This window comes from Pteronotus mesoamericanus, unplaced genomic scaffold, assembly GCF_021234165.1.
Source record: "Pteronotus mesoamericanus isolate MK-2021 breed Mesoamerican mustached bat unplaced genomic scaffold, CSHL_Meso_final contig_20, whole genome shotgun sequence".
NCBI lineage: Eukaryota > Metazoa > Chordata > Mammalia > Chiroptera > Mormoopidae > Pteronotus > Pteronotus mesoamericanus.
In genome coordinates, this window is record NW_026555085.1 from 2255334 (window position 1) to 2283076 (window position 27743).

A 27743-nucleotide genomic window follows, 5' to 3' on the forward strand; every position below is an offset into this window, starting at 1 on the left:
TTGGTTGGCCACAGCAGCTGGGGCGTGCCGTAGGGGCTCGGCCTATTTTAAAGTGCCCAGTCGGGAGAAAAGGGTCTCACTGTCCAGGGAGTAAAATGCCAATCTTTAATAAAATCTTTTTACTACAAAATCAAGATCTGAAAGGCGGGATGAGGCTGGAAGGCTGTGTAGATAGGATGTAGCCTTGTCTCAGGGCTGCACCTCTCACTTCTTTCTTTTGCTTCCTGGGGGAGCGTCGTTCTTCTTGCCCACAATCTTCAGAAGGGCCTTGGACATGTAGTAGGGCCGGTCCGGGGAGCCGTCGTTCCGCTCTAGATCTTCCACTGAGCCGCAACATAGACCACTTAGAAAGGACCCTGTTCCTCCGCATTCCCGGAAAATCCGGGACTAAGTGACCAGCTGCCTGGTTTCCAGGCTGCACTACCAGTAGGTTATGTAATTTCAGTTTACTCATTGGAAAGTGGGGCCAATAATAGTACGTTTCATAGCTTGTAAGGGTTACCGCGGGAAAACAAAAACAAACAAAACGAAACAAACAACAAACTCCGCATGCCTACTGCTTAGCACAGAGCCTGGTACCTACTAAAGCCTAAATAGATGTATACAGTGGGGTAAGAAAATCCTGTTCACTACAGCCACCTGCTGGGAAATCTACACTTCTACCTGACGTTTCCTGAGAGATGATACTGGAGGCCTCTCCCCTGGAATGCTCCTTCTTGGAATAGCGCGCTAGCCCACCTGCCTGGGAGCTCACTTCCCCCTTCAGTCCCCAAACACCTGGCCTGTGCATGTCAGGAGAGGCTCCCTGTGGCTCTGGCTCCTTTAACTCACAAAGTCGCTGTTTCTAGAAACACCAAGTCTTCAAAAAAGCCTGAACAGCCTCTATCTTGAAGTTGGGGGGAAGTGGTGGGGGTGTCACTCACAGAAACAGAGGAAGAGTGTGTCCACACACATGCCAAAAACGCTGAAGAAGCCGCTGGCGATGACGTAGGCCCCCAGGATGGAGGTCTGGAAGACACAACCCTGTTAAGATTTCTTTGGGGAATTAGGGGGTGAGGCAAAGTGGGGGAGTGACTCACCATGATAGGCAACCAGTAATAGTTGAGGTGGGGCCTCTCAAAGTCTTTACCCAGCCCAGGGATGCGACCGGTGAAAAAAAAGAAGGACAGGATCCCTGTGGGAGAGGTCAGTGTCACTCCTCTAAGGTCACCTCTTCAGCTTCCCAGCACCCCTGCTCTTTGTCCTTATAATTCCTGCCCTAGTCCTTACCGACACCACCCACCACCAGCAGCTTCCCGAAGAGCAGCAGCAAGTCTGTGACTTTGTCCAGGACAACCACCCTGCATGGGGAGTTGGAATAGACTGGGGGTGAGAGGCCTGGCAGGGCTAGGAGGAGAACGGGCTATATAATTGGCTGTGACAGAAGCAAAATGAAAATTGTTCACATTTCAAGATGGAGGCAGCAGAACCTGAAAGCTCGAGGCCCTTCTGAGCACAGCATGCCCATGAAGCTGGCTGTGGGTGGGAAATCACAGGGTGGGGGACAGCCTGACCTGACGATGTTCCGCATGAGCAGCATGAAGGCATTTTTGGCTGAGACACAGAAATTCTTCCCGTAGATGGCAATCTGGGTTAAAGTGGAAAGGTGAGAGTTACCTGTGGATAATTCACCTGGGCCAGGGCTGTGGGATCGGGGCCAAGGAGCCCTGAAGCAGGGAGGTTGCTTGTGCAGTGGGGCTCACCATGATGTATGCATTGCGGTTCAGAAACTTGATAAACTTCTCCAGACACCAGAGGCAGCACTTGAAGCAGCACATGATGCAGCGGGCCATAGGGTTCTGGGCTCCTGAAGACCCGAGGCCTGGGTTTGGACACTGGTCCTGAAAGCCTCTCCCCGAGGATCCAGCTGGTCAGCTTGGCCTCCCCAAGCCCCTGACCTTGGCTTACCTCTCAGTTTGTGATCAACATACTCCAAGATGACCCGGGCTATCTGCACAAGGGTCAGGATGAGGGCCCCAAAGGCCAGAGACCCTGTGTGGTAACTACAGAGGGATTAGCCAGTCAGAGGCAGCCCCAGAACCCCTGGGACTCCCAGGCTCATGATCCCAGCACCCATCCCCAGGCTTACCGCAGTGTGCGGATGAAGGCAGTGCTCACGGGGAAGGTGGGAATATCCTTGGGCTTGCGGAAGGCCCAGTAGAAGGAGGCAAAGGCCCCAGCCAGAACACACTGGCCCAGGGCCAGGACCCAATTGAGGGTCCAGAATAGCCCCAGGACCCCGTAGAGTTGCAAGTTGAAGAGAAAACGTTGTGCCAGGCCTGAGGACAAGTAGCCCTGGAAGACGCACATCAGCCCTGGGCATGAGGAGTTCATGGGCTGAGCCTGGGGGACACAAAATAGGCTCATTCCCGGCCAGCTCCTGTCATTCCCAGAGTAGAGGGAAGGAAGTAACTGCCTCTCCTAGATGGGGAAGTGGGTTCCTTTTAGGAGATTCATCTCCAGGTTCAAACTGGGTTTAGCTTATTTATTGTGTGACCATAATTCACTTCTTTCATTCTCTGGGTGGGCACAAGAGCTCCCAGGACATGTGGGCAAAGACCTAATGGTGTGTGGGGAGCTGTGAGACCAATGCCTGGCCCTGGAGAGTGTGGTGCTCAGTTAACAGTACCCTCCCAGAGCAGCCTCTGCAACTTCAACCAAAATGCTTTCCAGCAAAATTGAAGACTGGATATCAGATGATATTAAAGAATTATTGTTCATTTAGTTGGGTTTGATAATGGCAATAGTGGTTATGCTTTTTAAAAGTCATTATCTGTTAAGATCTATCCTGAGGTACTTACAAGTGAAATGGCATGATGTCTAGAATTTGCCTTATACTCTAGAAAAAAAAATTTGTGCCTAGGAATGGTGAGATGGATGAAACAGGAAAGTCGAAGGTGTGGAATCTGGGTACAGGAATTCTCTACTTAGTGTGTGGTTTAAAAATTTCTGAAATAACAAGTAAAACAGCACAGAAGTAAAAAACAACCCTTTCCAGAAAATGTGACTACCTTGGTAATTGCTGAAACTGAGTATATGTTTGAAATTTTATAAGAAAATACACCACTTTCCATTTATATGTAACTGTGCGTTTGTGTCAGTCTCCATTGCTAGATCCTGAGCAAGCTGAAAGCAAGAACCAGGTCACTTGGGGCTTTACACATCCAGTGCCTGGCACAGGTGGGTCCTTGGTAAATGCAAGCAAACCTCCGTCTCCTTTTCAGAGTGGGGCTAATGGCTGTCAGCAGAGGCCCCAGTCCAGCTCAGACCAGGTGGCCACATGAAAGCTCTAAGGACAGTAAATTCCCAGAGGTCCAGAGACACTTCCTGGGACCCTCTCAGGAGAGATTATGGCAGCTCCTCTCCCAGGCCCCACAGGGTGTCCCACTTGCTTATTGCCCAGGGCACTTTGTTCCCAGGAAGATTAAAAAACAAAATCAAAAACTAAACAAAACCCATAGTTATCAGCTCTTATCAGGTGCCGGGCATTGCACTAAGCACTTTATATGCCCAATGTCATTTAATCTTGGCCACTTTGAGAGAATGGTATTATGATGAGCTCCACTTTACAGATGAGTGGAGTGAGACCTAGTTGGGTGGGGTTGTTCATGGTCGTCCTGGCAGAAGAATGTCCTGGGGAGGGTAGAGTTCTGGTATTCAGCTTCCTGAGGCCTGGCCCTGGCCTCAGGCACAGCATACCTCTTACTCTGGCCTCAGTGTCCTTCCGTGTCTCAGGGGCAGGACAACTAGATCTGGAGTCAGTGGACTGGCTTCCTTTTGGGCTGTGCTGGGGACATGCTATATGACCTCAAGTGAGACCCTTGCCTTCTCTGATCCTCAGTCTCTACTACACAATGAGGCATTTGGTCCCTAAGGTCCCCTTAGCTCTGTTGGTGCCTCCTTCTTGTCCACCCCCAATCCTCTCACCAGGGGATCGCATGATGCATTCATTGTCACTGTCTCACAGCTGGCTAAGCTGGTGTTGGGTGCCCAGAAGACGTACTGAGGTTGTCCTGATGTGGCCAGGTACCCAAAAGGAAGTCAAGGAAAGCATGGTCACATGGGGGTCTCTACAGATTGATTCCTCAGGGACACCTTCCTAGGGGCTCATGCAGGATGTTCACTTGCACAAAGGGGCTGGAATTCAGCCTGAGCTCCCTCTTCCAACTCTGTCTAGGGGTGGGGCTGTGTCTGCCCAGAAGAAGGGCTGCCTTCCTCCCATTGCACTAAGGCACTGTGCAGGTATTGCCCTTTCTGCCCTCTTGCCTCCACAGACTCCAGGAGGGCTGGCTATGTGGGCAAAGGATACAGAGAGATCATGGCCCAGTAGGCAATGCAAATGAACAGGAGGACAAAGGTGATCAGCGGGTAGAACATGGCAGACATCATCAGTCCCACGGCCCTGCAGGAAGATGAGTGCCGTCCACCAGCAGGCCCCTGCTGGCCCTAGTCACACCTCTGACCCGCAGGGCCTGCTCCAGCCCCAAGACTGCACACGTTGTAGGTGCTCCCAGAGGGAACGGAAATGAATGAATCAGGCTCAGGGTGGGGCAGCTCCAGGGGGAGTAAGGGAAGAGAGAGTCCTCAACACATGGTGTGTTGACCGACTTGGCAGGTAGATCTTGGTTGGGAGCAAGCTGCTGCTTTTCTTCCCTGCCTGGATTCCTGAGCCATCCCACCCACCATCACCATGACAACAACTCTTCTGGAGAGTCTGTTTCATGCTCAAGGCACTTGATGAGACACTAACTCACTTCATCCTCAGAGCAATCCTACAAGGTAGGAGCAATTACTGCTGCCCCCCCCCCATAACAGGTAAACTGAGGCTCAGAAAGGCTGTCACACAGCAGAGTTATCCACTGCACTATTCTGTCCTTCTTCTCCAGGGCTCCCTGCCACCTGCCCAGCATGCCCACCCCGGCCCACACCCCTGCCCTCTGCCCCATCTCTCTCAGATAGGCCCTGACTTGCTGGCTTCCTTCAGTAGGGCAATGGCGATACAGATCCGCTGACGTAGGAAGATGAGCATGAGCAGCAGGAGGCCTTCCAGCACAGCCAACACGATCACTGAGGGTGGACAGGGCAGAGGGGCTGGGGTCAGGGCCAGGGCCAGGGCCAGGCATGGCCCAGGCAGACCTTAGGCAGCTGGCATTTGGAGGGGGGCAAGGTACTCACGGGCTGCCAACCAGGTCTCCTTAACGCTGCTGTAGGCGCTGAGGTTGGTGGTGAAGCCCAGCTGGGTGATGGTAGCACTCGATTCTCCCCGCAGTACTTGGTACTCTTTCCAGCAGTGGTAGATGCCATATGCCAGCACGCCCAGCACCCCTAGGATCAGGACCAGCACCATAGGCCCGGCCACCAGGCGCAGAAGCAAAATAAACAGCAGGCTCAGGACCAGAGCCACGACGAGGGCACTGTAGGTAGGGTGAGGTAGATGAGGGTTACCCCTGGTTTCCAAATGTCTTTCCTCACACCTCCAAATTAAACCTCCTTTCTATTATAAATCCGGTTGGACTTGAGGTCCATTCTGAGCTCTGGCTCCTCCTCCCTTGTCTAAAGGTTGGGTTTTAGACACTGGGCTGGAGGATCAGGAAGGGAGTAGGGAAGGAGAAAGTTGCGGAATCTGGTGACTCACACAAGAATCCAATACCAAGATTGGGCAAAATCTTCAAAGATCTTAATGCTGATGTCATGGGCATTGAGGCTGTCAAAAAGACCATATGGGGAGAGACAGAGTCAGACAGGGCTGTGGGTGGGAAGGGGTGAGGGACAGAGATGTGGAGGCAGGGAGTACCCACCTGATCCCCGGGTAGATGGTGGTGTTGCTGGAGATCCCTGGGAGTTCAGGCCAAGCACTATTATTGGGCCATGGAAAACAGCGCCCCAGAGCTGGAGGGAGAAAACTGGCTACTGTCTTGGGAGGGTGGGGCCCAGAGCTTTGCCTTGAAAGTTTTTGGTCCCATCTTGGTCCACAGTGCCTTCAGGGGAGGGAGGAGAGAGGGGCTCTGCTCCCTCAGACAGCTGCTCCTGACTCCCCAGTCAAAAGGGAGCTCTTGACCGCAAAGCCCCAGCCGTGCTTCCTTCACTGTCTCTTAATGGCCCCTTTGTCCCCTCCCTAAGCTGCTTCCTCGTCAGACCCTCCTCCCCTCTGGCCTGACTCTTACATCATCTCCACCCCCAACCTTGCCACCCATCAACCCACTCTCTGCCCAAGTGCCAGGGAGACCATGGCACAGCATGGGCCTCACTGTTCCAAGGCTTGAGGTCACTCTGTTGCTCAGACACTTCTGAAGGCTCTGCCCTGGACAGTGCCCACCTCACAGCCAGGCTTCAGGGACCCACTGTCTGAGCACAGCCACTTCCCCTTCACCTCCGTACCTTCATTCTTGCCGCATCTCCCTCTGAGAGTCCCCCTCCTCCAGAAATCCCATCCATTACTGCCTGTTAAACTCCATATACACCTCACCTGCTCTAGGAAGCCTATGCTGCCTCCTGTGGCACCTATGACTTGCCTACAGCACTTGTCATCCCCCTTACGACAACTTTGCCACATAAACTTGCTTTGGCATTGACATTCTAAAGATGAGGAAACAAGACTCAGAGAGGTTAAGGAATTGGCCCAAGACTACATAGCTAGAAAATGCTGGGATTTAAATCCAGATTAGATTTTGGAGCATTCATTTGAAATACTTTCTCTTGTACTTACGGTGAGAACTGAATATCTTTTCTCATGCTACAATTTAAACTTTTTCTTAAAAAAAAATAGCACTTACTATTGGAAAGAAGAGCATACAGAATTTTTAAAAAGTGAACTGCAATCCCACCACCAAGTCACACTCATTCAGTAGCACGTGGATGAACTTCCAGCCTTTCTCCTGTGCATACACCTAAATGTACATTCTCTGTGCATGTCTTCGTGAGGTTCCCATGCACTGCCTTTGCGAACATCTCTGACCTCTCCGCCTAGCTTGTACTCCCACAAGGAGCAGTTGTCGTCTTCCCTGTGTCTATCCCCAGTGCTTGGCACAGAGCAGGTACACAATGAACTCTGCCTCAGTCCTGCTGTGCAACTTCATTCTCTCTGGGTCTGGTTTCCTCATTTGAATAACAAAAGTATAAAACTAGCTGATGCCTGAGGAATGAGTGTGCTTCTCACCTGGAGCAGAAGGGAGGAGAAAACGGGGGCACAGCTCCTGTTCCAGGCTTTGGCGCACTGGCTGGGGTGCGAGGGGAGGACAGACACACACAGTCACAGAGCAGGATGAGGGAGTGCCCCCCCACTATCATCGCAGCCATCTACCCAACTCCCTCTCACATTGAGGCCCCTCCTTGATGACCCCAATGACATTGGGGCAGTGCTTACCATATTCCAAGGCACCCCTGGCAGACAAACGTTCCGGTTTGCCGCGTAGAAGACCTCCCCGACTGTCTGGGAGAGCTCATTGTTATTCACAGTCCATGGGGCCTCTGGACAGGAAGACACACACACCTGGGGGCAGAGAATGCACTGAGGGGCTTGGACCTGGACCTGGGGGGAGATCTGGGCAGAGGCAGGTCCCAGGCTCTGACCTGGGGTGTAGAGCACTGCAGGCCTTGCTCAGTGACCGCGATGATGTTGGTGGCCAGGATGCAGCTGAAGATGTTGAAGTACAGGAGATAGGGTTTATCTCTGCAAGGAGGGGAGGAAGTGCATTTGTCAGTGCCTGGTCAGGTGTAGGGGACAGGAGGGACAGCCAGGCTTCACCTCCAGGCTGCAGTGGGCCCAGGTGGCCTTGACAGGCTCCACTCAGCTCCTGACCTCAGACAGCTCAGTCCAGCTGGCAGAGCGAGAGACACTAAAAAAGTTCCAGAGTCATTCAGTATCGCCGATGGTTCAGACAGGACTGAGCAAATTCATGCTGCCAAATCTTTAAGAGCAAGAACGCTGAAGACAAATCACCACCCAGCTTTATGACTTTGAACAAGTCATTTAATTGCTCACTGCCTCAGTTCTATCATGGCTTTAAGTGATTTTGTGAGTGTAAAGTACACCACCTGCCTTAAACATGTAAACGCCATATAAGTACTAGAGGTTTTATTGCTGATTGACCATTTCCTGCCTGTGAGAACTGATGGCCTCACGTCTGGGATCATCCTTGCGATTCAGATGAAGATATCAAAGCTCAGAGAGGTTGGGTACCTTGCCCGAGGCCACACAAACAGAATCGCACTTAGGGGTTCAAAGACCAGTCTCTGAAGTCTAAAACACATGCACTTAGCCCTGGCTTGCATGGCTTGGGGGATTGAGCGCTGGCCTGCGAACCGAAAAGTCACCGGTTTGATTCCAGTCAGGGCACATGTCTGGGTTGCAGGGCCGGGTCCCTGGTTAGGGGCATGTGAGAGGTAACCAGTCAATGTATCTCTCCCACATTGATGATTCTTTGCTTCTCTTTTTCCCTCCCTTTCTCCCTCTCTAAAAAGTACATAAATAAAATCTTAAAAAATAAAACAACAAAAACCCATGCACTTAACCATAACTCTACATTGCCTTGCTTAGGGGTGCTCATAGGCAACTCCTCAGCAATGGACGCGGTCAATGTGGCCTGGGGGGTGAGATCCAGGGAGGCGGTGTGGTAGGCGGAGTGGGAGGACAACAGGGAAAGGTCTGGAGCCTGAGTGTTGGGTGGTCCCCTGCCCATCTCCATACTCACCACCTTCTTGGCCCTCTTCCGTACTCACTTGTTTGCCCCTAAGCCACAGTAGGCCCCGGTGGAGTTCCTGGGGTAGAGGACTTGCCGGGGGTCTCCATAAATCCATGCTGGACACAGAGACACACGCAAGAATCACTGGGGAGGAAGGGCAGGGACTTTGTAGGGGGGCAGCCAAGGGTATGGTCCCTCTCTGGGTTATTGTCCCCCAACCACTGCCCCAGCTCTGCACAGCTGGAAACTCACCCACGATCCCCAACGCAATGTAACCCAGAATGAAGAGAAGGAAGAGGACACAGCATATGACATCTGTGCAGCCCCTAGAGAGGAACAGGGAAGCCTTTGGAGAAGAGAGCTGGGGGCTGCGGGAGAGTGGGCATCAGTAGATTTTATTTTTTTAAGAATTTTTTTTTCTGGGTGGGTAAACTTTCCTCTGAAGTATGACAGAAAAGTGCATAACTCGTAAATGCTCAGCTGGATGAATTTTCCCAAAGGGCACATGCCAGAACATCACTAGCATCCCGGAAGTTGCTGTGCTTCCTCCACAAACAACAATGCCCCCGCTCCCCTGGGACAGGAGTTTTCTTTTTCACAAACTTCTTGCCAATATTTCAGCAAATGCACAGCAAAAACAAGACATCCTTGCCCCCACCAGTGCAGTTCCCAGAACTCACCTGTTCTTGATGGGGCCTCGAAAGGAAGGGTCATATTTGACTGGTTTCCCTGAGGGGCATAAGGAACAGTGTGGAAAGTGAAGCACTGAGGGGAGTCTCTCTCCCCATTTCCTGTCCCCCCAAGTCTTTCCCTGCCCTCATGGGTTTGCAGGAGATGGACAGAGGAAAGGCTGGCAGGAGGGGAAATTGGAAAGCAGGGAATGTAGGATTGAGGCCTGGCCAGCAGGTGACTACTCATCATAAATCCATTCAGGTGGCCTTGGAGGGAGGGGAGGGGGACTTTTACAGGTCATTTCCAGCTCACACCTCAAGGCCAACAACCAGGAAAATGGCCTTTGCCTTCTGCCCTCACCTTGGCCCATCACTCTTGAGTCTTCCCCAGCTGTTACGTGGGACTCTGTGTCTAGTCATCTCAGTGGCTCTCACCCTTCAATCCTAGTCGCTCTCTCTCCTCAGGGAGGTCATAGACCCTCCCCCATCTGCTCCAGACCCCACATCTGGCTCAAGGCCATGGGGAAAGAAACTGGAGCCAAAAGTATCAACTCCTGCAGGGCCTGGGGAGGGAAGGAGCTCCCTGTAGACCCCCACCTGAAGGGACCTCAGTTTCCAGGCCACTGCCAGTCTCTGGGCAAGCAATCAAATCAGAGTGACACCTGAGCTTGGTGACTGAGATCATGACCCTGTCCTGTTCCTGGTCCTCCCTGAGTACACACAGGGAGGAGGTAGGGCCAGGCACCCGGGATCTCTTGTGGGCATTGAGGAGGGAGGGTGGAGGGCTGGACAAAAGTGTGGAAAGAGGTGGGGTATGCAGGTGCTCTGGACTCTGTCCCTCCATGGCTCTCAGACATGAGGTCAATGATTGATCCAGCGGTTCTAGGAAGTCTCCTGGAAAGTCCTTACAACTTCTTCCCCAGTCCCCTTTGGGACCCAAGCCTTCCCTCTGGAAGGCTCCTCCTTTTGGATTCGCTTCCCTCCAGAGCAGGGGCTCAGAGCCCACCAAATCCCAAGGGACCTGTGCAGGGAGGCCTCTAGCCCTCACTGCTCACAGGGATCCTCAAGTCTGGTCCGCGCTCCCTTTCCCCTAATACCTCCCCACCTCTAATCCTCAGAGTCCTGGGACAGGCTCCCAGCCCTCATTCCTTGTAGATTCCGGAGACAGGCTTCTTGTTCCCTTTCCCCTCAGGCCTTACTCTTCACAGAAATCCCAGAAGACCCCTGCCTCTGTGCCTCAAGGCACCCCCAACAGGCTCCCCTCTAAACAGAGACCCTCAGGCAGGTCCATCCCCCCTCCATAAAGACCCTGAGCCCCAACTCCTCACAGGGGCCCCCAGTACAACTCACTTCCTCTGCCACTGCTCACAGAGATCCTGGTAGGCAGATCCCCAGCACTGTTCTCCCTCAGAGACCCAGGGTCCAGGCTGAAAGCTCCTCACAGGGACCCCAGCCTTTTCTGCTGTCAGGTTGCAGGCTCCATAGTACAGGACACTTCCAGTCCTGGACCCCCAGTCCCCTGCTCAGGACCTCACCCTGCCTCCTTCCATTCAGGCTTTGCTTCCTTCCCAGGGTTCTGCCAGCCCTGAAGGGCCAGTCTAGGTCTGAACTTCCTTCCTCTCAGGGAATCCAGCCCAACTCCTCTTGGAGACCCCTGCTTCACTCCCCAAAGTCTCCTCAGCAATGGTGCCCTGCCCCTGAACTCAGTCCTCCCAGGACCCTGGCTCGGCCTTCTTCCATCAACCCCCCCCAGGTCCTCTCCCCCAGGGGCCCAGCCAGGTCTCCCTCCCTCTGCAGGGTCCTTGCCTCGCCCCAACCTCACCATAAGACTTCTCCACGGCCACATCCTGCTTTCCCCTCATGGCTCAATCTCCGGAGTGACTGGAGCCTGGGAGACCAGGCAACTCACCTGCCGCCGCCCCGCCCTCTCACGTCACAGCCCCACCTCCACCTGTGGTCCCCCGACACACTCTAGTTCCTGCTCAGCATGTGGGAGGGAAGGCTCAGGGCAGGAAGTCCCAGCCAGGGACAGGGGTTCTGGGCTGCTGGCTGAGACCCACGGACCATGGCCTGAAGGACATGGAATGCTCCAAGAACCCTTCCTAATTCTGCAAACTACCAAACGTGTCCATATCCCCCAGCTAAGATTGTTATTTGCCTTTTAGGCTTTGATTAGACCCTGCCCTTATTGGCCCCCCACTGCCCTCCCCTCTCTTGGGCTGCTGTCTCTACTAGTCCAGCCTCCCATCTCACTCTGCCCCTTCAACCCACATTCCCTCCACTGTGTGTGCATCCTCCCTGGACATCTCCTCCACCCCCAAAAAATCACCCACACAGTTTGTTACCAAACCCAACATTTATTGAGAACAAAGGAAAGCAGCTGGCAGAGGCCCATTTCAGTTCATCAAACTTCTGCTGAGGATGGGGAACAGGGGAGCGGGCAGCCAGCCCAAGTCACCCTCCCAGGGAGGAACCAGCCCTGGAAGAGGGGCTGTCAGATCCCCAGGGCCTGGCTGGGGTCTCTGGCCGGGAATGTGTGAAGGGCTACGGGGAAAGATGGCAGTGCCCCTGGGTATAGGTGTGGGTGTGGCCATGAGCAACAAGTAACAGAGGCAGCTGCTGAGGTGGTGGCCACCCAGGGGTGGGGAGGGAGAGTATGGTCCACTCTCAGGGATTGACAGAGGGCAGAGAGCTGAGCTCAGGCAGCAGCTCGGGGTGGGGGTCCAGGCGGGCCAGGCGGCTCTGCTCTAGGGCGATGGCCTCAGCTGAATGCTTGCACTTCTCAGAGCCACACTGGCAGGTGAAATATTTGCTTTTGATGTCCCAGAAGCGGTCGCCATAGTCAAACCTGTCAGAGGAGCACAAGAGGCTTGTGGGACCCAGACTTGACTGCCCAAGCCCAGTCCAGAACCTGTGGATCCTGCTCCCAGGAGGGACTCTGGCACTCACACCCCTCTTCTCCTGACAGGCTCTAAATCCTTGTACAGTCTATAGACCTGCCGCACCAGCACTGCCTGGGAACCTGTTTGAATGCAGAGTCTTGGGTCCCATCCCAAACCTACTGAATCAAAATCCTCTGTGAGGCTCAGGCCTATTTAACATGCCCTCCAGGGACACTTCTGTACACTGATGTCTGAGTTCTGCTCTACTCAAGCCTGCAAATCAGGAGCTCTCTTCAGCTGCTGGTCCCAGGCATGCTGTTTTCCACACCCCTGGCTGAGCCCAGTGGCCTCACCCCAGCTCCTCCCCGGTCCGGATGTCTCGGGAACTGAAGAAAGCAATGCGAGGAAATCGCAGGTCTTGGTGTAGCATGAAGACCCGGACGGGGATGATGTTGGGGTCACACAAGTGATTGATGAATCGGCTGATGTTGCCATAGTACCGGGCATCAATGCAGTATACTTCTCCATCCTGAGGGGAGGGTGGCACACTGTATATCTACCACCCTTTGTTTTCCCGCCAACATCCCCGCCTCCCCAGGTTTCTACCGCTGACTGGGAGTAGGAGACAGAGGGGACTCCTGCCCACCTTGTTGTCTAAGTCGAAGAGGTAAGAATCATCCTCTCTCACATCGGCCTCAGCATCTGAGATCAGCTCCCCGACATACCTGCTGGGCAGGAAGTGATGGTGCTGAAGGTGAGCTGGGGTTACAGGGGGTCGGCTCCAGGCCGTGTCTCCTCACAACCCCATGGGCTCCTCTTCCACTGTGTCAGATGCCCCAGTCAGATGTCCGTGAATGTCACAGATCAAAACTGCTGGGACCTGGCTGGGTGACCTGAGGCCTGGTACGTCCAGAAGACAGTGGACGTCATCTGGGAGGGAGGAGGTAGGTGGCCCCCTCTGGAGGTGGGATCAGGAGGAACATGGGGACACTAGCATAGTGTCACTGGTTGTCACTGGATAACTGCCACAGGCAGGACCGGCAAGTGTGGTGGCCGGGGATGAGTTGGGACATGGTGGGGGAGGTAGAGGCACTGATGCCAGGCCTCTGGGGTTTGAGGATCAGCCTGTGGGCTTGGGTGGGGAACTCTGTTGATGTTGAGACACTGGGAGGTTTGTGGACTAGGAGTCACCCAGCAGGTGGCGGCGATGGCAGGCCCAAGGACAGGAGTGGGCAGGCCAGCAGGAAGGGATGGAGCCACGGGGGCCGTGAGGAACTCCAGGACAGAGCCAGGGTAGAGGACATCCACACTTGCAGAGCACAGGAAGAGGAGCCGGTGAAGAGGAAGAGTGGATGGGTCAGAGCTGAGGACAGGGTCATGGAAGCCAGAACTAAGGGGGTGGCAGATGCCAGGGGAACAAGGCTTGAGGTACATGAAGCAGGGGAGCTGCTGGGGACTGCTGGAAGGCAGCAGCAGCGGAGGGGTGAAGGCAAAGGCAGACTTTGGCAGGATGAGCAGCGAGTGGATGGTGGAGAAACTGAGGCTGAGGAAGATAGGACTGTACTTGTAATCTTTGTCCGAGAAGAGATGACATGACTAAAAGAAAATGGATGGTCCCTAAATAAGCAAATGGGGCGAAAAGTTTTTTTAAAAATTGAAAGGAGACCCAGATAAGCTTAAAGGCCACGGGCTAGGAGCCAGGGGACAGAGAGTGGTTACAGATGCTGGGCAGAGAAAGAACTGATGGAGAGGAACGAGGGCCCAGAGAGTGGACAGAAAATGAAGCTCAAAAAGGTTAGGTAACTTGGCCAAGGACAGCAGCAGCAGAGTACAGCTCAAATGCAGTTTTGTCTCCCAGACTGGTGCTTCCCCCAGCTCAGCAGGGCAGGGAGAGGCTATGTGTGAGGCTGGGAAGTGGAGGTGGTGGGGATGTGGGCAGCTCTGTGGGCTGGGCTGAGCGGGGCAGGAAAGGTGCTTGGCTGTGGGGATGAGGGGCTGAAGAGACTGGCTGGAGATGAGGTAGTGAGAAGAGTAAGACCCGTCAGGGAGGAGGGCAGAGAGGGCGGAAGAGGCAGCAGTGGCTGTGGGTTCATCCCTTCACCCCTCCCCTACTCACTCGCAGATGAAGGTTCCTTGGGGAATGGTCTGCAGGGCGCGGACCCCCCAGCCCATCTTGGCTGTTCTGTAGAGCTGCAGTCGCACCCTGGGGGTGGGAGAGAGGGTGACGTTGGGTGGACAGGAGACAATGCGTGCTTGTATGTCTACGTGTATGCATGTGTGGGTGTGTGTGTCTGCACTTGCGTGCATTTGTCTGTGTGTGTGCGTGCAGTGGGCAGTGGGAGGCTGTAGGGGCAGGGCCTCACTTGATGCCACTCTGTACCACCCGGTTCTTGCAGTTTCTCCAGCAGGAGCAGGCCTGGTTACACTCGAAGATCAGTGGGGGCTCAATCTTGTTAAATTCTTGGAGCAGCCGCCCATCCTTGGGGAGGGAGGGGAGAACAGTGGTTTCTGTGTAGTCCCACCTCAGGTGCCCAGAATCCCGAAGACCCCATGGAAGGATCCTCCTCTATCCTTAACCCAGAGAAAGGGAGACAGGAAGGCCAGGATGGGGGCCACCACATATACTCTGAGGTCAAAGGACAAGTGCCCCACAACCATCCCTCTTGCTTTGCATGTGTATGGGCCAGGCCCATCTCTGTCCTGGCAGTGTCCCAGGAACTCCAGGTCTGGCCTTGCCCTCTCTGCTACTTCCCCCCAGGGTAGGAGGTGAGGGACAAGGTCCAAGGGAATCTGCATTTGAGGCCAGCTCCTCTGAAGGAGTGAATGAGCATCTGTGGACAGGGCAAGGGCACGTACCTTGTCATACCAGCAGCGAATGCTGAGCTGGCCGCACAGGCAGTTGGAGCTGGAGCAGTCATCCACGCACGTGCAATGCTGGGCGGGAGGCAGGGTGAGCTTGACCCCCAGAATTGGCCCTGGCCCCTCAGCTCCCAGTGCTCCCTGCCTCCCAACTGCTGCCCTTTTGCTAGGGTCCATGTTTTAGGATCATGAGTGGTGATGGTCTCATGGTGAGGGGAACCAAGATGTTGCTGGAGGTTTGTCCCTAGGGCTACCACGAGCCTGTACGATACCGTCATTTGTCCTAGTTAAGAAGACCCTTCTCCAGGTGGACCAAGCCCCCAGAGCTCCCTCCTAGCCCCACCTTTTCAGGTGCTCTTGTTGGCCCATGACTTGCCCCACTGTACTTGGTGGCTCTGCTGTCCCTTTGGGAGGTCCTAGGTCCCTCACCTGTAGGTGGGTGATGTTGCGGTCAATGTTCATGGTGGATGTCTCACAATTCTCCGAAATGTACTTGTAATCCTCAGGGCATGGCTCCCCATCGACGCCGTTGACACAGGGAATGGGCACGTTCTCATAGCCCCGAGCCACGTCCCTGATGAACGGAAATGGGGCTGAGGGCTCCTCTAGGTACAAGGAGAGGACTGGGGAGGTTCCTGGGCCCTGGGGCCTGGGCTCGGGGGTAGGTAGAGCGAGATTCCGGGTATTCACTGGGGCATGTGGAGTGAGGTTGCCAGAAAAAATGCAGGGCACCAAATTAAAAATCAAATTTCAGATAAACAAGAAATAATTTTTAGTGTAGGTACATCTTAAATACTGCATGGGACACTTTTACACCAAAAAAGTAGTAACTGTTCATCTGAGATTCTAATTTAACTGGATATCCTCTATTTTTATTTGCAATATATGGCAGTTCTAGTAGGGGGAACTGGAAGTGGTTCTTGGGATTCAGTGGGTCCTGGGGAGGGTCTGGGGATCTTGTAAGGTCCAGTGGGGTCTGGGGAGGGGTGGAAGGCAGTTAGGGGACTGAAGGCCCAGCACTCACCGGCAGATGATCTTCTCAGTGCGGATGGCCCGATTTCCCACGCCAAGCCGGAGCTTGCGGTTGAGCTGCAGTGCAAACCACACATCAGAGCGTTCAGGAGTCAGGTCCCATGCGGTGTCCCCCTCCTTGTTGCGCAGCTCAGGATTCGCTCCACGTGATAGGAACAACCTGGGAGGGGAGAGGAAGCCTTAGAGTTCCGGGGCTGTGAGGGGTGGCAGAGGGGCTAGGGGGTGTGGGGCGGACAGAGGCTCACAGCACACAGTCATGGTAACTCTCCCGGGCTGCGATGTGCAGAGGTGTGTCCCCGTGGTAGTTGACAGCATGAAGGTCACAGCGGGCATTCAGGAGGACCTCGGCAATGGCAGCGCTGCCAGTGAAGGAGGCCCAGTGCAGACAGATGTTTTCCTCCTGTGGAGGTGGTAGGGAAAGGAGCGGCCTGGGCAATGAGCCCTTGAATCCAGCCTCTACCATCTTTAGGGCCTGGGCCAGCCCCACCTCCCCCATCCCAACCAAACTCTCACGTTGTCTGTGAGGGTGACATCGGCACCCCGTGTCAGCAGCATGCGGATCACCTCGATGTGCTTGTGCTCTGCGGCCCAGATGATGGGCGTCCATCCCCCACTATCCTATGGGTATAGATGGAGAGAGGAGAGTGGGGGGCAGGCCCAGGAGCCAGCCTTGATCACCACAACAGCACGTGACCAAGAGCACACGCTCTGGAGCCAGACTCAGCTAGAGCCCCAGCTCCAGCACTCAACCACCCTGAGCAAGTCACTCAATGTCTTGGCATCTGTTTCCTCATTTATAAAGTGAAATTATAGTGTCTATTGCTCAAGGCTGCAGAGTCTTTTTCTCTTTCTAAAAAATACATTGTTTCCTAGGTCTGCCTACTCAAAAGTCCTAGGTGCAGTGACCCAGTAGCAACAACTATCCTTAGGTACATAGATGGTAGTGCGGAAATACTGAAAGGCCAGATGCTCTCAAAGGATGCTGGGTCATGCTAAAGGCCACAAGAGCCAACTTCCAGGGGTTCCTCCTAACAAAGGATTGATCAAGAAGAAAGACAATAGAGTAAAACTATCTACCACATGAAAACCATAAAGTTCACAAATAATCACACTGGACACTTCAGAGATCAAGGCAGCAACTCATTACTCTGAAAACTGATAAAGAGAAGTAGCAAGAAAGAGAAAACAGAGAAGAGATAGTCAAATGAGCAGGGAGAAAGAAAGGGACAGCTGGAGCAGCATGGGAGGCAGGGAGGGGTCAGAGGTCAGCTGAAGTGGAAGGTGCCACAGACTGAGGCTGAGCCAAGGACCAACGGGCTGGTTGGGCGGAAGCGGGAGGTGTGGCGGGGCTGCTGGGCCTCTGACCTGGGCGTTGACGTCCACCTGTCCTGTGCTGAGCAGCAGGCTGACCATCTCCAAGTTCCCAATTTTGGCTGCGTGGTGGAGGCAGGTTGAGCCATCCTCCTCCTGAGGGAGACGTGGGCAGATGAGGCCTCCAGCTGGCACCTCTAAGCCAGCCCTGCCTGTGAGCCCCGTGGCCTGCTCAGCGCACCTTGTTATAGACACAGCCGCCACGCTGTACCATGTAGCGGGCTACCTCCAGGTGGTTGTTCACCACAGCCTCCATCAGCGGTGTCCGCTGTTGCTTGTCCACTGCATTGATGTTGGCTCCAGCCTGCGAGGAGGGGGCATGTGGGCTGGCACCAGGGAGGGGCCAGGCGGGGGGGGGGGGGTCCAAGGGCCTCATCAATGAGGCAGAGGGCCGGCCCGTGCTGACCTGCAGCAGCACATGGCAGATCTCCACGGAGCCCTTCTGGGCGGCTGCATGCAGGGGTGTGCGCTTGCTCTGCTGGTCGCTCTGGAAGTTGGGGTCCAGGTTGTCCACTGTGGGGAGAGCCCGCCGCACCGGGAAGGGGAGGTACGAGTGGTAAGCAAACTAGGGGGTGGTGGCACCTCCTCCAGGAAGGATTCTCAGGGCACACGTCAGGAATAAAGAGCCAGGGCACCAGCTCTGCCTGGATTCAAAGTGGCCTGTCCCCTTCGTGCTGCTGTGCATTGAGCAAGGCAGGGAAACTCTGGAGTGAGATGAAGTCCTTCATTGCACTCCTGGCCCCAGCCCAGTGCCTGATGTATCATTGGGCTCAGTCAAGCTTTGCTGAATGAATGAGTGGATGGATACTCACACAGCATCAGGATGACCTTCTGCAGCTCCCCCTGCTTCACTGACAGGTACAACTGTCGAGGGTGGAAGCGGAGTTTCTTCCGCCTGCCATGGTGAGGGAGGGTGGGGTAGACCCCTTAGACTCCAGCATCAGCTTTAACAACCACAGACCTGCCCTTCCAGCCCGCCCTAGTCTCTGTGCTGGAAAGCAAACACCCGACCCTCACCTCTCTGACTCCTGGATGACCAGAGCCTTCTCCAGGGCTTCCCGGCCTGGTCCAGGTGGCAGCCCCACGGCTGAGAGGCAACCGCCACTGGGCAGGGTCAGGGAGGGCCCTGAGCTGTCAATGGTGTCAGCCACAGGGTCACAGGGTGGGCGCCGGAGCTCCCCCTGCCCTCGCATCCGGGCACTGTGAGAGAAGGGGCTGATGTCTAGGGGGACAAAGGAGCAGGAAACAGGCAGTGGGGAAGGGAGAGGCCAGTACCTGGGCTGGGAAGTGTCTGCTCTCCCAGGAGCATCCTGGGCCAGGGGTGGGGGGGCAGGGGCTGCAGTGCCAATTGGCGGTGTCACTCCGTCCCCCCAGGGGATGGTCACCTCCTGGGCCTCAGACGCATCCTCCCCACAGTGGGGACAAAAGACCATCCCATTCAGCTGGGACACGCAGGCCTTGTGGAAGCGATGGGCCACACGGAAGTCAGGGTGGCACTCCAGGAAGGTGCCCTGGGGCAGGGAAACAAAATGTTGAGGCTATGGGAGCCCCTTCTTCAGTGGGGCACACTGCCTTCTGCCCCATGGTCACTCACCGCTGTACAGAAATAGCCACAGCCTGGACAGCAGTGGTGTTTGACCATACGGGCACGGTGGGTCTCACAGAGCACCATCAGAGCCACACGGCTCGATGGCCTCATAGTCTCCCGCTTGAGGATTGCGGCATTGCAGCCTGACAGCTGTGGGCAGAGAGGATGGGCAAGAAGAGGTGAGGCGGCAGCCTGGGCCATGTACCCCGCACTGCTTCTCCCTGCCCACAGGCCCACCTCTCCATCCACACTCTCCGTGGCCATGCACTTGTGCCCTGCTCTCTCGCTAATGCGGTCAATCTTGGGCGCCTCCATACGGCAGCTGCACAGGGGCAACTCCTCAAACCCACGTTCTGTCTCCAATGAAGATGTGTCGTTGGACACCCCTTAGAGAAAAAAGGGAGCTGAGGGAGGCCCTGCCCCTCACCCAATAGGACCCCTGGCGGGGCCATTCACCCCCACCCTGCCTGCCTTTCTCTCCATGCTCCGGAACACCCAAAGCCTGGCCATGGACACCCTGGCTCCAGTGGGTCCCCCGCCTCCCCCTTTCCCTCCAGTCCTGAGGGTGCCCCCTAGTGGCTCCCTATCCCAGCAATTGGCAATTACCAGCGTGGTTGGGGGAGAGGGTCCCCTCGCTGGGCAGCTCCAGGGACCCCAGAGGGACCTCCATGTACTCACTGGGGCCTGAGGAGCCCACACCATTCACTCCTGACACAGAGACAGAGAGAGTGAGAGTGCGAGCTCACAGGCACCTGGACATGTGGGTACATGCGGGTGTGTACATGCATGAGTGTGTGTTTGTGCACACTCTCTGGGGGCTGGGAGCAGGGCTGGAGGAGGGGACCCCTAAGCAGAGGAGCCTCCTCACCTCGTGGCTCCTTGGCCCGGGGGGGATCCCGCTTCCGCCGTTTCCGGGAGGGCTTTACCCATGGGCTGTCCTTCCGCCACTTCTTTTTGGCTTTTCGCCGGCCACTGGAACCACTCTGGGGACAAGGGAAAGGTAAAGAGCCTGGCCCCAGCCTCCGCTCCTGAGGACTCAGACCTCTGGCCCCACTGCCTCCGGTCTTCTGGGCGTGTCAGCCTCCAGCTCTCACCCTGTCAGACTGATTGCCCGACTCCTCATCTTCCTCTTCCTCCTCCTCCTCCTCTTCCTCCTCCTCCTCCTCTTCCTCCTCTTCCTCACTCAGTTGTTCAGCCAGTGCTTCAACCTCAGACTGGGACAGAGGCAAAGTGGGGATGAGGAAACAGTGACACCTGGGCCACAGATCTCTCCTGGGGGACTTGGAAGAGAGGCAGAGCAGGTCACATCCAACTCCCAGGACTCAAACAGTGAGATAGGGTAAAGAAAAAAACAACTGCCCGGGATGGCTCTCTGATGGAGCCAAGTGCTTGCAGGAAAGGCGGGAAAGAGCAGGATAGAGAGATGTAGATTATACAGCAACAAAAAGAAGGCACAATGGTTAGATGTAACAACACGTGTGAATCTTGGCAAGACAATATTAAGCAAAACAAACAAACAAACAAAAAAAACCCAACCCCGAACAAAAAGTAAGTTCCAGAAAGGAAATGTATAGTATGTATACGTACACTTACTCTTCCTATGAAGTTCACAGATAGGTAAGACTACCAATGGCTGCTGAAAACACTAGATGAAAAGCTAATGAGGAACTTTACAGCGAGGATCAGGCTGACATCACCTAAATCTCCACTGATTGACCTCGACATAACTAATAAAAGGCCAGATATCCTAAGCCTTCTGATCTGATGCAATAGGAAGCACTCGTACCAGCAGGGGGTGGGGTGCGCTCCTGAAGCTGATCAAGCTTTTAGATACAACAGTTTACAAGTACAAGAAATATTTGTTAGAGAAGAATGTGTCAATCCCCACCCAACCAGCCAACTCCTAAATGCGAGGAATTCTGTCAGACAACTGACCTGGTTTCTTTGACAAATAATTGGCAAGAAAAAAAGTTTTTAGAACACAGGGAACCTACACATCAAGAATGACTGAAGACAAATGTCAATCAAATCAATGTGTAGACCTCATTTGAATTTTGACAGACGAAAACCCATTTATGAAACGACTGAGATGTGAAGACTAAATGGTAGTGAAGTGATGATATTAAGAAATCACTGGTAAATTTTTTAAGTGTGAAATTAGTCATGTGGTGATGTTAAGAAACAGAAAGAGGGTATTTTTTCTTTCTTTCTTTTTTTTAAAGATTTCATTTATTTATTTTTAGAAAGAAGAGAAGGAAGGGAGAGATAGAGGGAGAGAAACATCAATTGGTTGCCCTTCACACACCCCAACCAGAGACCTGGCCGCAACTCAGGCATGTGCCCTGACCAGGAATTGAACTAGTAACCTTTTGATTTCGGGAGGATGCCCAACTCTCTGAGTCAGGGCAGCAAGGTCTAATGTTTAAATATACATATGGAAGTATTTCTAGATAAAATATGTCTGGGATTTGATTTAACATAATCCAGTAGGTGTGTGTTGGGGGAGAGTAGATGCGTGTCAAGACCAGCTGTGTATTACAAAGGAGGCAAGAACAATACAATGGGGTAGGAGAGTCTCGTCAATAAATTCCATTAGGAAAACTGAACCATCTTCTTATACCATATATAAACTCAAAATGGATCAAAGATTTCAATTTAAGACCCGAAACCATAAAATTCTTAGAAGAAAACATACAGTAAACTCTCTAACATGGCTTTTAGCAGTATGTTTTTGGATATGTCTTCTCAGTCAAGGGGAACAAAAGAAAAAATAGACATATGGGATTATATCAAATTAAAAAGTTGTTGCATAGCAGAGGAAACCATCAACAAAACAGAAAAAGGTGTTCGCCAATGGCACATCTGATAAGGGGTTAATATCCAAAATATATGAGAAACTTACACAACTGAACAGCAAAATACATAAAAACAAAACAACCCAATTAAAAAATGGGCAAAGGACCCAAATAAACACTTCTCCAAAGACAACAAACAGATGGCCAATAGACACATAAAAAGATGCTCAACATCACTAGTGATGTTGAGCAAATTAAAACCACAGTGAGATTTCACCTTCCACCTGTCAGAATGGCTTTCATCAATAAATCAACAAGCAAGGATGTGAAGAAAAGGAAAGGAAACCCTTGTGCACCATTGGTAGAAATGCAGATTGGTACAGCCAGTATGGAAAACAGTATGGACGTTCCTCAAAAAAATTAAAAATAGAACTATTGTATGACCCAGCAATTCCACTCCTGGTTATTTATCCAAAGAAATCTAAAACACTAATTCAAAAAGAAATACGCATCCCTTTGTTCACTGCAGCATTACTTACAATAGCCAAGATACGGAAGCAACCTAAGTGCTCATCAACAGACAACTGGATAAAGAAGACAAGGTATATATATAATGGAATATTACTCTACTGTAAAGAAAGAATAAAATCTTGCCATTTGCGACAACATGGATGGATCTAGAGGGTATTGTACTGAGATAAGTCAGACAGATAAAGACAAATATCATATGTTTCCATTTATATGTGGAATTTAAAAACAAAATAAACAAAGCAAAAACAAACTAAAAGTTACAGAGAACATTTTGAAGGTTGCCAGATGGGAGAGGGGATGGAGGCTGGGTGAAAAAGAGAAGGGATTGAGAAGTACAAATTGTTAGTTATAAAAAGTCACGGGGATGTAAAGTACAGCATAGGCAATATACTCTATAATATTGTAATAACTGTATGGTATCAGATATGTACTAGACTTACTGGGGTGATCACTTTGTAAAGTATATAAGTGTTTAATCACTATGCGGTACACCCAAAACTAATACAGTGTTGTATGTCCACTGTAATTAAAAAATCAAATTAGTTTAAAAAATCCGCTGTGCTGAGGCAGCAGAGATGAACCTAAAGGGCACTGTGTTAAGTGGAATCAGTCTGAGAAAGACAAATCTAAAGAATACAAACAAACAAACAAAACATAAACAGACTCATAGATACAAAAAACACACTGATGGTTGCCAGAGGGGAAGTGTGTAGGAGGACTGGGTGAAAAAGGTGAAGGGACTGAGAAGTACAAATTGGTAGTTACACAATAGTCATGGCAGTGTAAACCACGGCCTAAGGAATATAGTCGATATTGTAATAAGTATGTATGGTGCCAGGTGGGTACTGGAAATATAAAGGGGAACACTTTGTAAAGTACATGATTGTCTAACTACAATGCTGTATACCTGAAACTAATACAAAATAATATTGAATGTAAAAAATACATAAATTTAAAAAAGAAAAAATATCAGCTGTGTATTGCTAGAGCTAAGCGATGGCTACATGGGGCTCACTCTTCTATATTTTTGTGTATACAGCTGGTTCTTAAACAATATGGGGGTCAGGGGTGCCAACCCGCCATGTAGTCAAAAATCCATGTATAATTTTTGACTCCCCCCATAAATGATTATGAAGTTTCTTTACATATCTTTCTTTACATTATCTTAAGAGTAAGTAAGACATAAACTATATAAATAAATCTTTAAAATTAACTACTGTTTACTGGAAGCCTTACCAATAACGTAAACATTTGATTAACACACATTTTGTATGTTATATGTAACATATACTATATTCTTACAATAAAGTAAGCTAGAGGAAATAAACCACAAGAAAAAATACATTGACAGTATTTTTTAAAAATCCGTGTATAAGAGGACTCGTTCAGATCAAACCTGTGTTGTTCAAGGATTATCTGTATTTGAAAGTTTCTAAGATAAAACATTAAGCCCTGGCTGGTGTGGCTCAGTGGATTCAGCGCCAGCCTGTAAACCAAAGGGTCCCTGGTTCGATTCCCAGTAAGGGGGCGTGTGCCTGGGTTGCAGCCAGGGGCATACGAGAGGCAACCACACATTGATGTTTCTCTCCCTTTCTCCCTTCCTTCCCCTCTGTCTAAAAATAAACAAAATATTTAAAAACAAACATTAAATAAAAAGCAAAACAGGCAAGACTAAGCAGTATAATACATAGGCAAACATGTGTGTGATAAAACCAAACCAAGAGCAAAGGAGTAAACAAACCAACAAACAAATAAACTATAAAATGGATGGTGGTCACTGAGGAGAGGGATAGGGGATGGAATGGGTGCAGCACACATGGCATTAGGTTATAGAGAATACGGGGCAATGAATTAGTGGGTGTTCAGAGGATAAAAAGGAAAGGGTAAAGCGGGGAGGTAGAGAAGACTGGAGAGTGGACCCTGGACATAGGGCAGAGGCCATCTCACCTTGCTGTCAGAGTCCACGCGCTCGTCCACAGAGTAGGAGTCATAGTAGAGGCTGAAGTCATCCCCCACCACTGTTTCCCACTCCTCCAAGGACCCAGGGTTCGCCTTCTCCAGGGTCAATTCTCCTGAAACCCGAGCAGAACCCAAATCCTCCGCCTAGAAAAACATGACAATTGAAGCTGCTGGTACTCCCCACCAACCCATTTCCTTTGAGGGCAGAGGCAGCCCTAGTTTGGGGCTTCCCTGCAGCAGCCCCCAGGTGGAGAGGTTTTGTTCTTTGCCTCTCCCCACTCACCAGGCCCCCTCCTGAGTTCAGTTTCCTCCTTTTGGCCACATCTGGAAGGAGAAAAGAAAGGAGCCAGGCTTGTACTCTAAACCCTCAGGAGGGGCCTTATCAAGCTGCAGGTGGGTGTGGGGTAGGACTGACCTGAGGTTACCTTCCCAAGTGAGTGCACATCATCACTCATTCGGAAATGCTGTACTTCAGGGGGCCTCTTCTCAGGGACTGGAGGCTGGGAACGGAGAGGGAGCACGCTTAGGGTAGGAATTGGCTATGGTTTCGCCTGACTTAGCCAGGAGCCCCAGATGGCGGTGGGGTGGTGAGTCACAACTTCAAAAATGCCGTCTGAAGCTGAAGTAACCAGATGCTGTCTCCCCAAAGTGTGTCAAGGACATCCCACACCTAACCCGTACTTATTTGTTCAAGTGTGCAGCAGGCCCTTTCTTCCCATTTTACAGATGACAAAACAAAGTTTAAGGCCTTGACCAAAGCTACTCAAACCACACACATGACATAATGCTACCAAGAGACCTAAAAACACTGTCATGAAGGTTGTGAGATATTGGAGCCTCTGTTATGTCCCTCGCCCTCATCTCATTCCCAGTAGGAATACAACCTTTGAAATGGAGCAGGGGCAGTTTCTATGGGAGGAAAAAGTTCCCTGAGGTCTTGCTTTGAAGTAAAAATGAGTGGTTTGTAGTTTTTTTACATAATCATTATCTTAAGAGTAATCAAAACATTAACTACATAAATAAATCTTTAACATTGGTCTCTTCCACTTCCCTCACCCCAAGAATATAAACTCCAGGAAGACAAGAACCTGTTTATTCACACATTAAATCCCAGTCCAAAATGAGACACAAAATAGCATCTTGGTAAATTGTAAAGCTGTGAATGGATTGAAAAGACCTGAAGCTGTATTATAAAAAAGCACACAAGAAGTTGAGGGTTGATTACCTGGCTCTCCCACCCCCTCAACCCTTCCCCTAATCCTCACATGTCCATTTCCCGGCTTGGACATTGTTTTCCTGGCTCGATGGATCTTGGGCTGTCCCTCAGGGCTGGTTGTAGATGGAGTGGGTTCAGGCCCTGATGCGGCCACCCCCTGGGCCCCTGGCATACTCAGCAGCCTCATAGCCAAACTCTGGACTGATGGGGGTGATTTTCCAGCCCCTGTCATTGACATCTTGGCTCGGCTGGGACAGGCACCCCCTTTGCTGGGGGAAGAGGGGAATGACTTTGTGGCATGGCCTGGAAAATAGACAGGCAGACAGGAAGGGGCAAGATTAGAGGGAAGGCAGAATCAGAGGATACCTCCCGCCCCGCCCCCCCGCCCGCCTCCCCGCTCCGCCAGCCTCCAAAACCTCTCACCCAGTAGGATGCGCCCCCCTTGTAGGTCACCATCTCCCTCAAGATTCTCAGGTTCATCCCCAACGGGTGGTGTGGCTCCTACAGGGGTGTCTGCCCCCTCCTCGCCGACAGTGACGGTGACGGTTGCTGGGGATGAGGGGCCAGCAGGCTCCAGGGAGTCGGGGTTGACCTTGGGCAGAGTCTCCTCACTAAGAGGGGTGTCCCCGAAAGAGCCATGAACTGTAAAGGAAGAGAAAAAGTTCAGGAATACGGGCTCAGGGAATCCTGTCTTTGGGGAGGTGCAGGTCTAGCTGGGCCCGTTTCTGCTTCACTCACCTCTCTCGGTGGCTCCTCTGAGCTCCTTGTCCAGCACCAGAGCCCCCATCTCAGCGGGGACCTCCCCCTGGGAGGCGACACAAGGGATAGGAGGGCTACTCAACCCGGTAGGAAGTTGGGGGGCCCAGGACGCCTGGGCCCTGGGAAGAGAGAGTAGGCTCCGGGGCCTACCTCTTCCTCTATGGGCACCCCCCCTTCCGCGGCCTCGGCTGCCGGGAGGGGCAGCACGACCCCTGCCCCGGGCCCGCATCAGGCCCCTGCCTCTAGGTAGACCCCGCATCTCAGGGGCCGAGAGGAGAGGAGGGGGAGGGGGCGGGGCCTCCGTGCACCGGCCCCGCCCCCTCCTCCCGGCTGCACGAGCCGTTCCCCCTTTGTCCCCCAGGCCGCGGGGACCCCGGGTACCAACCCCTCCAGCGCCCGTTGCCCCCCAGCCCGGTGGACGGCCCCTCGTGCCCCTCGCGCGTGCTCCTGGGGCCCCGGCGCCCGCCGTCCACTCAGGGACAACCAGCGACTGCACGCGCGCCTCCGTGCCCACTCCCCCCACCTCCCACCCCCTAGTCCCCTCATCCGCCCCCGGTGCTAGCCCTCCGGATTGCTGTAAGTCCTGCCCGGGCCCCCCGGCCCCGTTGCACCCCCGGAGCATTGCACGGGCGCGCGCTTCCCCCGGGCGCGCGCGCGGGCATGCACCCGCCTCTCCCCCTCCCCTTCCGCACCTCGGCGGCCGCCGCCGCTGCAGCTCCCGCCGCCGCCGCCATCGCCGCTTGCGCTGGGGGCAGAGCCGGCGCGCGGCCGCCCCGGGTCACGTGGGCGGGGAGGGAGGGCGAGGAGAAACTTTAAAGGAGCCACTGCGCGCTTCCTGGCCATTTTCCTCTTGAGAGCGGCCTTAGAGGTGGTGGTGAATGCCCTAAGGTGGAGACTGCTGGGGAGAATTACTGCCATTCCTAGTTTCATTTCAGCGGGAAACCGACGGCGAGGCCCTCCTGGATCCAGGTGTGGCCTCTCCACCCCCTACACCAGGTTCTAGATAACAAGCTGTGTCTGAGGCTCCCGGGAGCGGCTGTATTTCCGAATCTGACTTAACGCCTGCTTCTCCCGCTTCTGGGTGCTTTCTGGTTTCTGGGTCTCCAGACAGAAGGCTTGACCTCACTTTTGGCCTCACTTCTTTAACGAACAAGAAGGGGCGATGGGAACTAGCAGAGGACACTTTTACTCTTGGCTGGTTTTAGCATGCTGCTTAATGTCCCCTTTTGAAAACCTGGGGGCTCTCCCTCCTGTTAATGCCAGACATGTTACCCAACCACATGCACTAGGGATCGAGGTAAGCCCCCAGTGGCCCCAGAGTCATTACTGTCTAGTCGCACTCTAGTAAGTAACCTTTTTT

The 27743-nt window shown here is 52.9% G+C and overlaps 2 protein-coding genes across 10 annotated transcripts; both read right to left on the reverse strand.

The window, feature by feature from the left end:
• Positions 1–87: 87 nt before the first annotated feature.
• Positions 88–11253, reverse strand: SLC44A4 (solute carrier family 44 member 4). The gene is given in 21 exon segments (XM_054568694.1): positions 88–323; positions 924–1008; positions 1080–1174; positions 1270–1340; positions 1554–1627; positions 1743–1846; positions 1948–2042; positions 2129–2382; positions 3967–4069; positions 4349–4441; positions 5007–5106; positions 5215–5453; positions 5675–5785; positions 5838–5928; positions 7196–7256; positions 7403–7528; positions 7609–7708; positions 8758–8836; positions 8973–9046; positions 9401–9449; positions 11214–11253. Coding segments are annotated over 21 exon segments (2163 nt in total). The 3' UTR covers positions 88–204.
• Positions 11254–11768: 515 nt separating this feature from the next.
• EHMT2 (euchromatic histone lysine methyltransferase 2) lies at positions 11769–27136 on the reverse strand. 9 transcript variants are annotated; one of them, XM_054569129.1, is made up of 28 exons: positions 27076–27136; positions 26363–26429; positions 26048–26266; positions 25674–25927; positions 24824–24908; positions 24692–24732; positions 24397–24552; positions 20218–20337; positions 19992–20106; positions 19730–19831; positions 19361–19509; positions 19130–19273; positions 18811–19046; positions 18553–18735; positions 18348–18430; positions 17942–18048; positions 17717–17839; positions 17530–17631; positions 16678–16782; positions 16410–16564; positions 16157–16324; positions 15562–15706; positions 15130–15207; positions 14637–14752; positions 14390–14476; positions 12920–12998; positions 12627–12802; positions 11769–12239 (listed from the first exon to the last, which is right to left on the reverse strand). In XM_054569129.1, exons 1-28 carry the CDS (start codon positions 27115–27117, stop codon positions 12059–12061), a joined length of 3618 nt encoding a protein of 1205 aa, XP_054425104.1. In that variant the 5' UTR covers positions 27118–27136; the 3' UTR covers positions 11769–12058. The 9 variants fall into 9 exon arrangements, with proteins under 9 accessions (XP_054425104.1, XP_054425103.1, XP_054425106.1 ...); XM_054569128.1 differs by having other exon boundaries at positions 12920–13001; XM_054569131.1 differs by lacking the exon at positions 19730–19831.
• Positions 27137–27743: the final 607 nt, after the last annotated feature.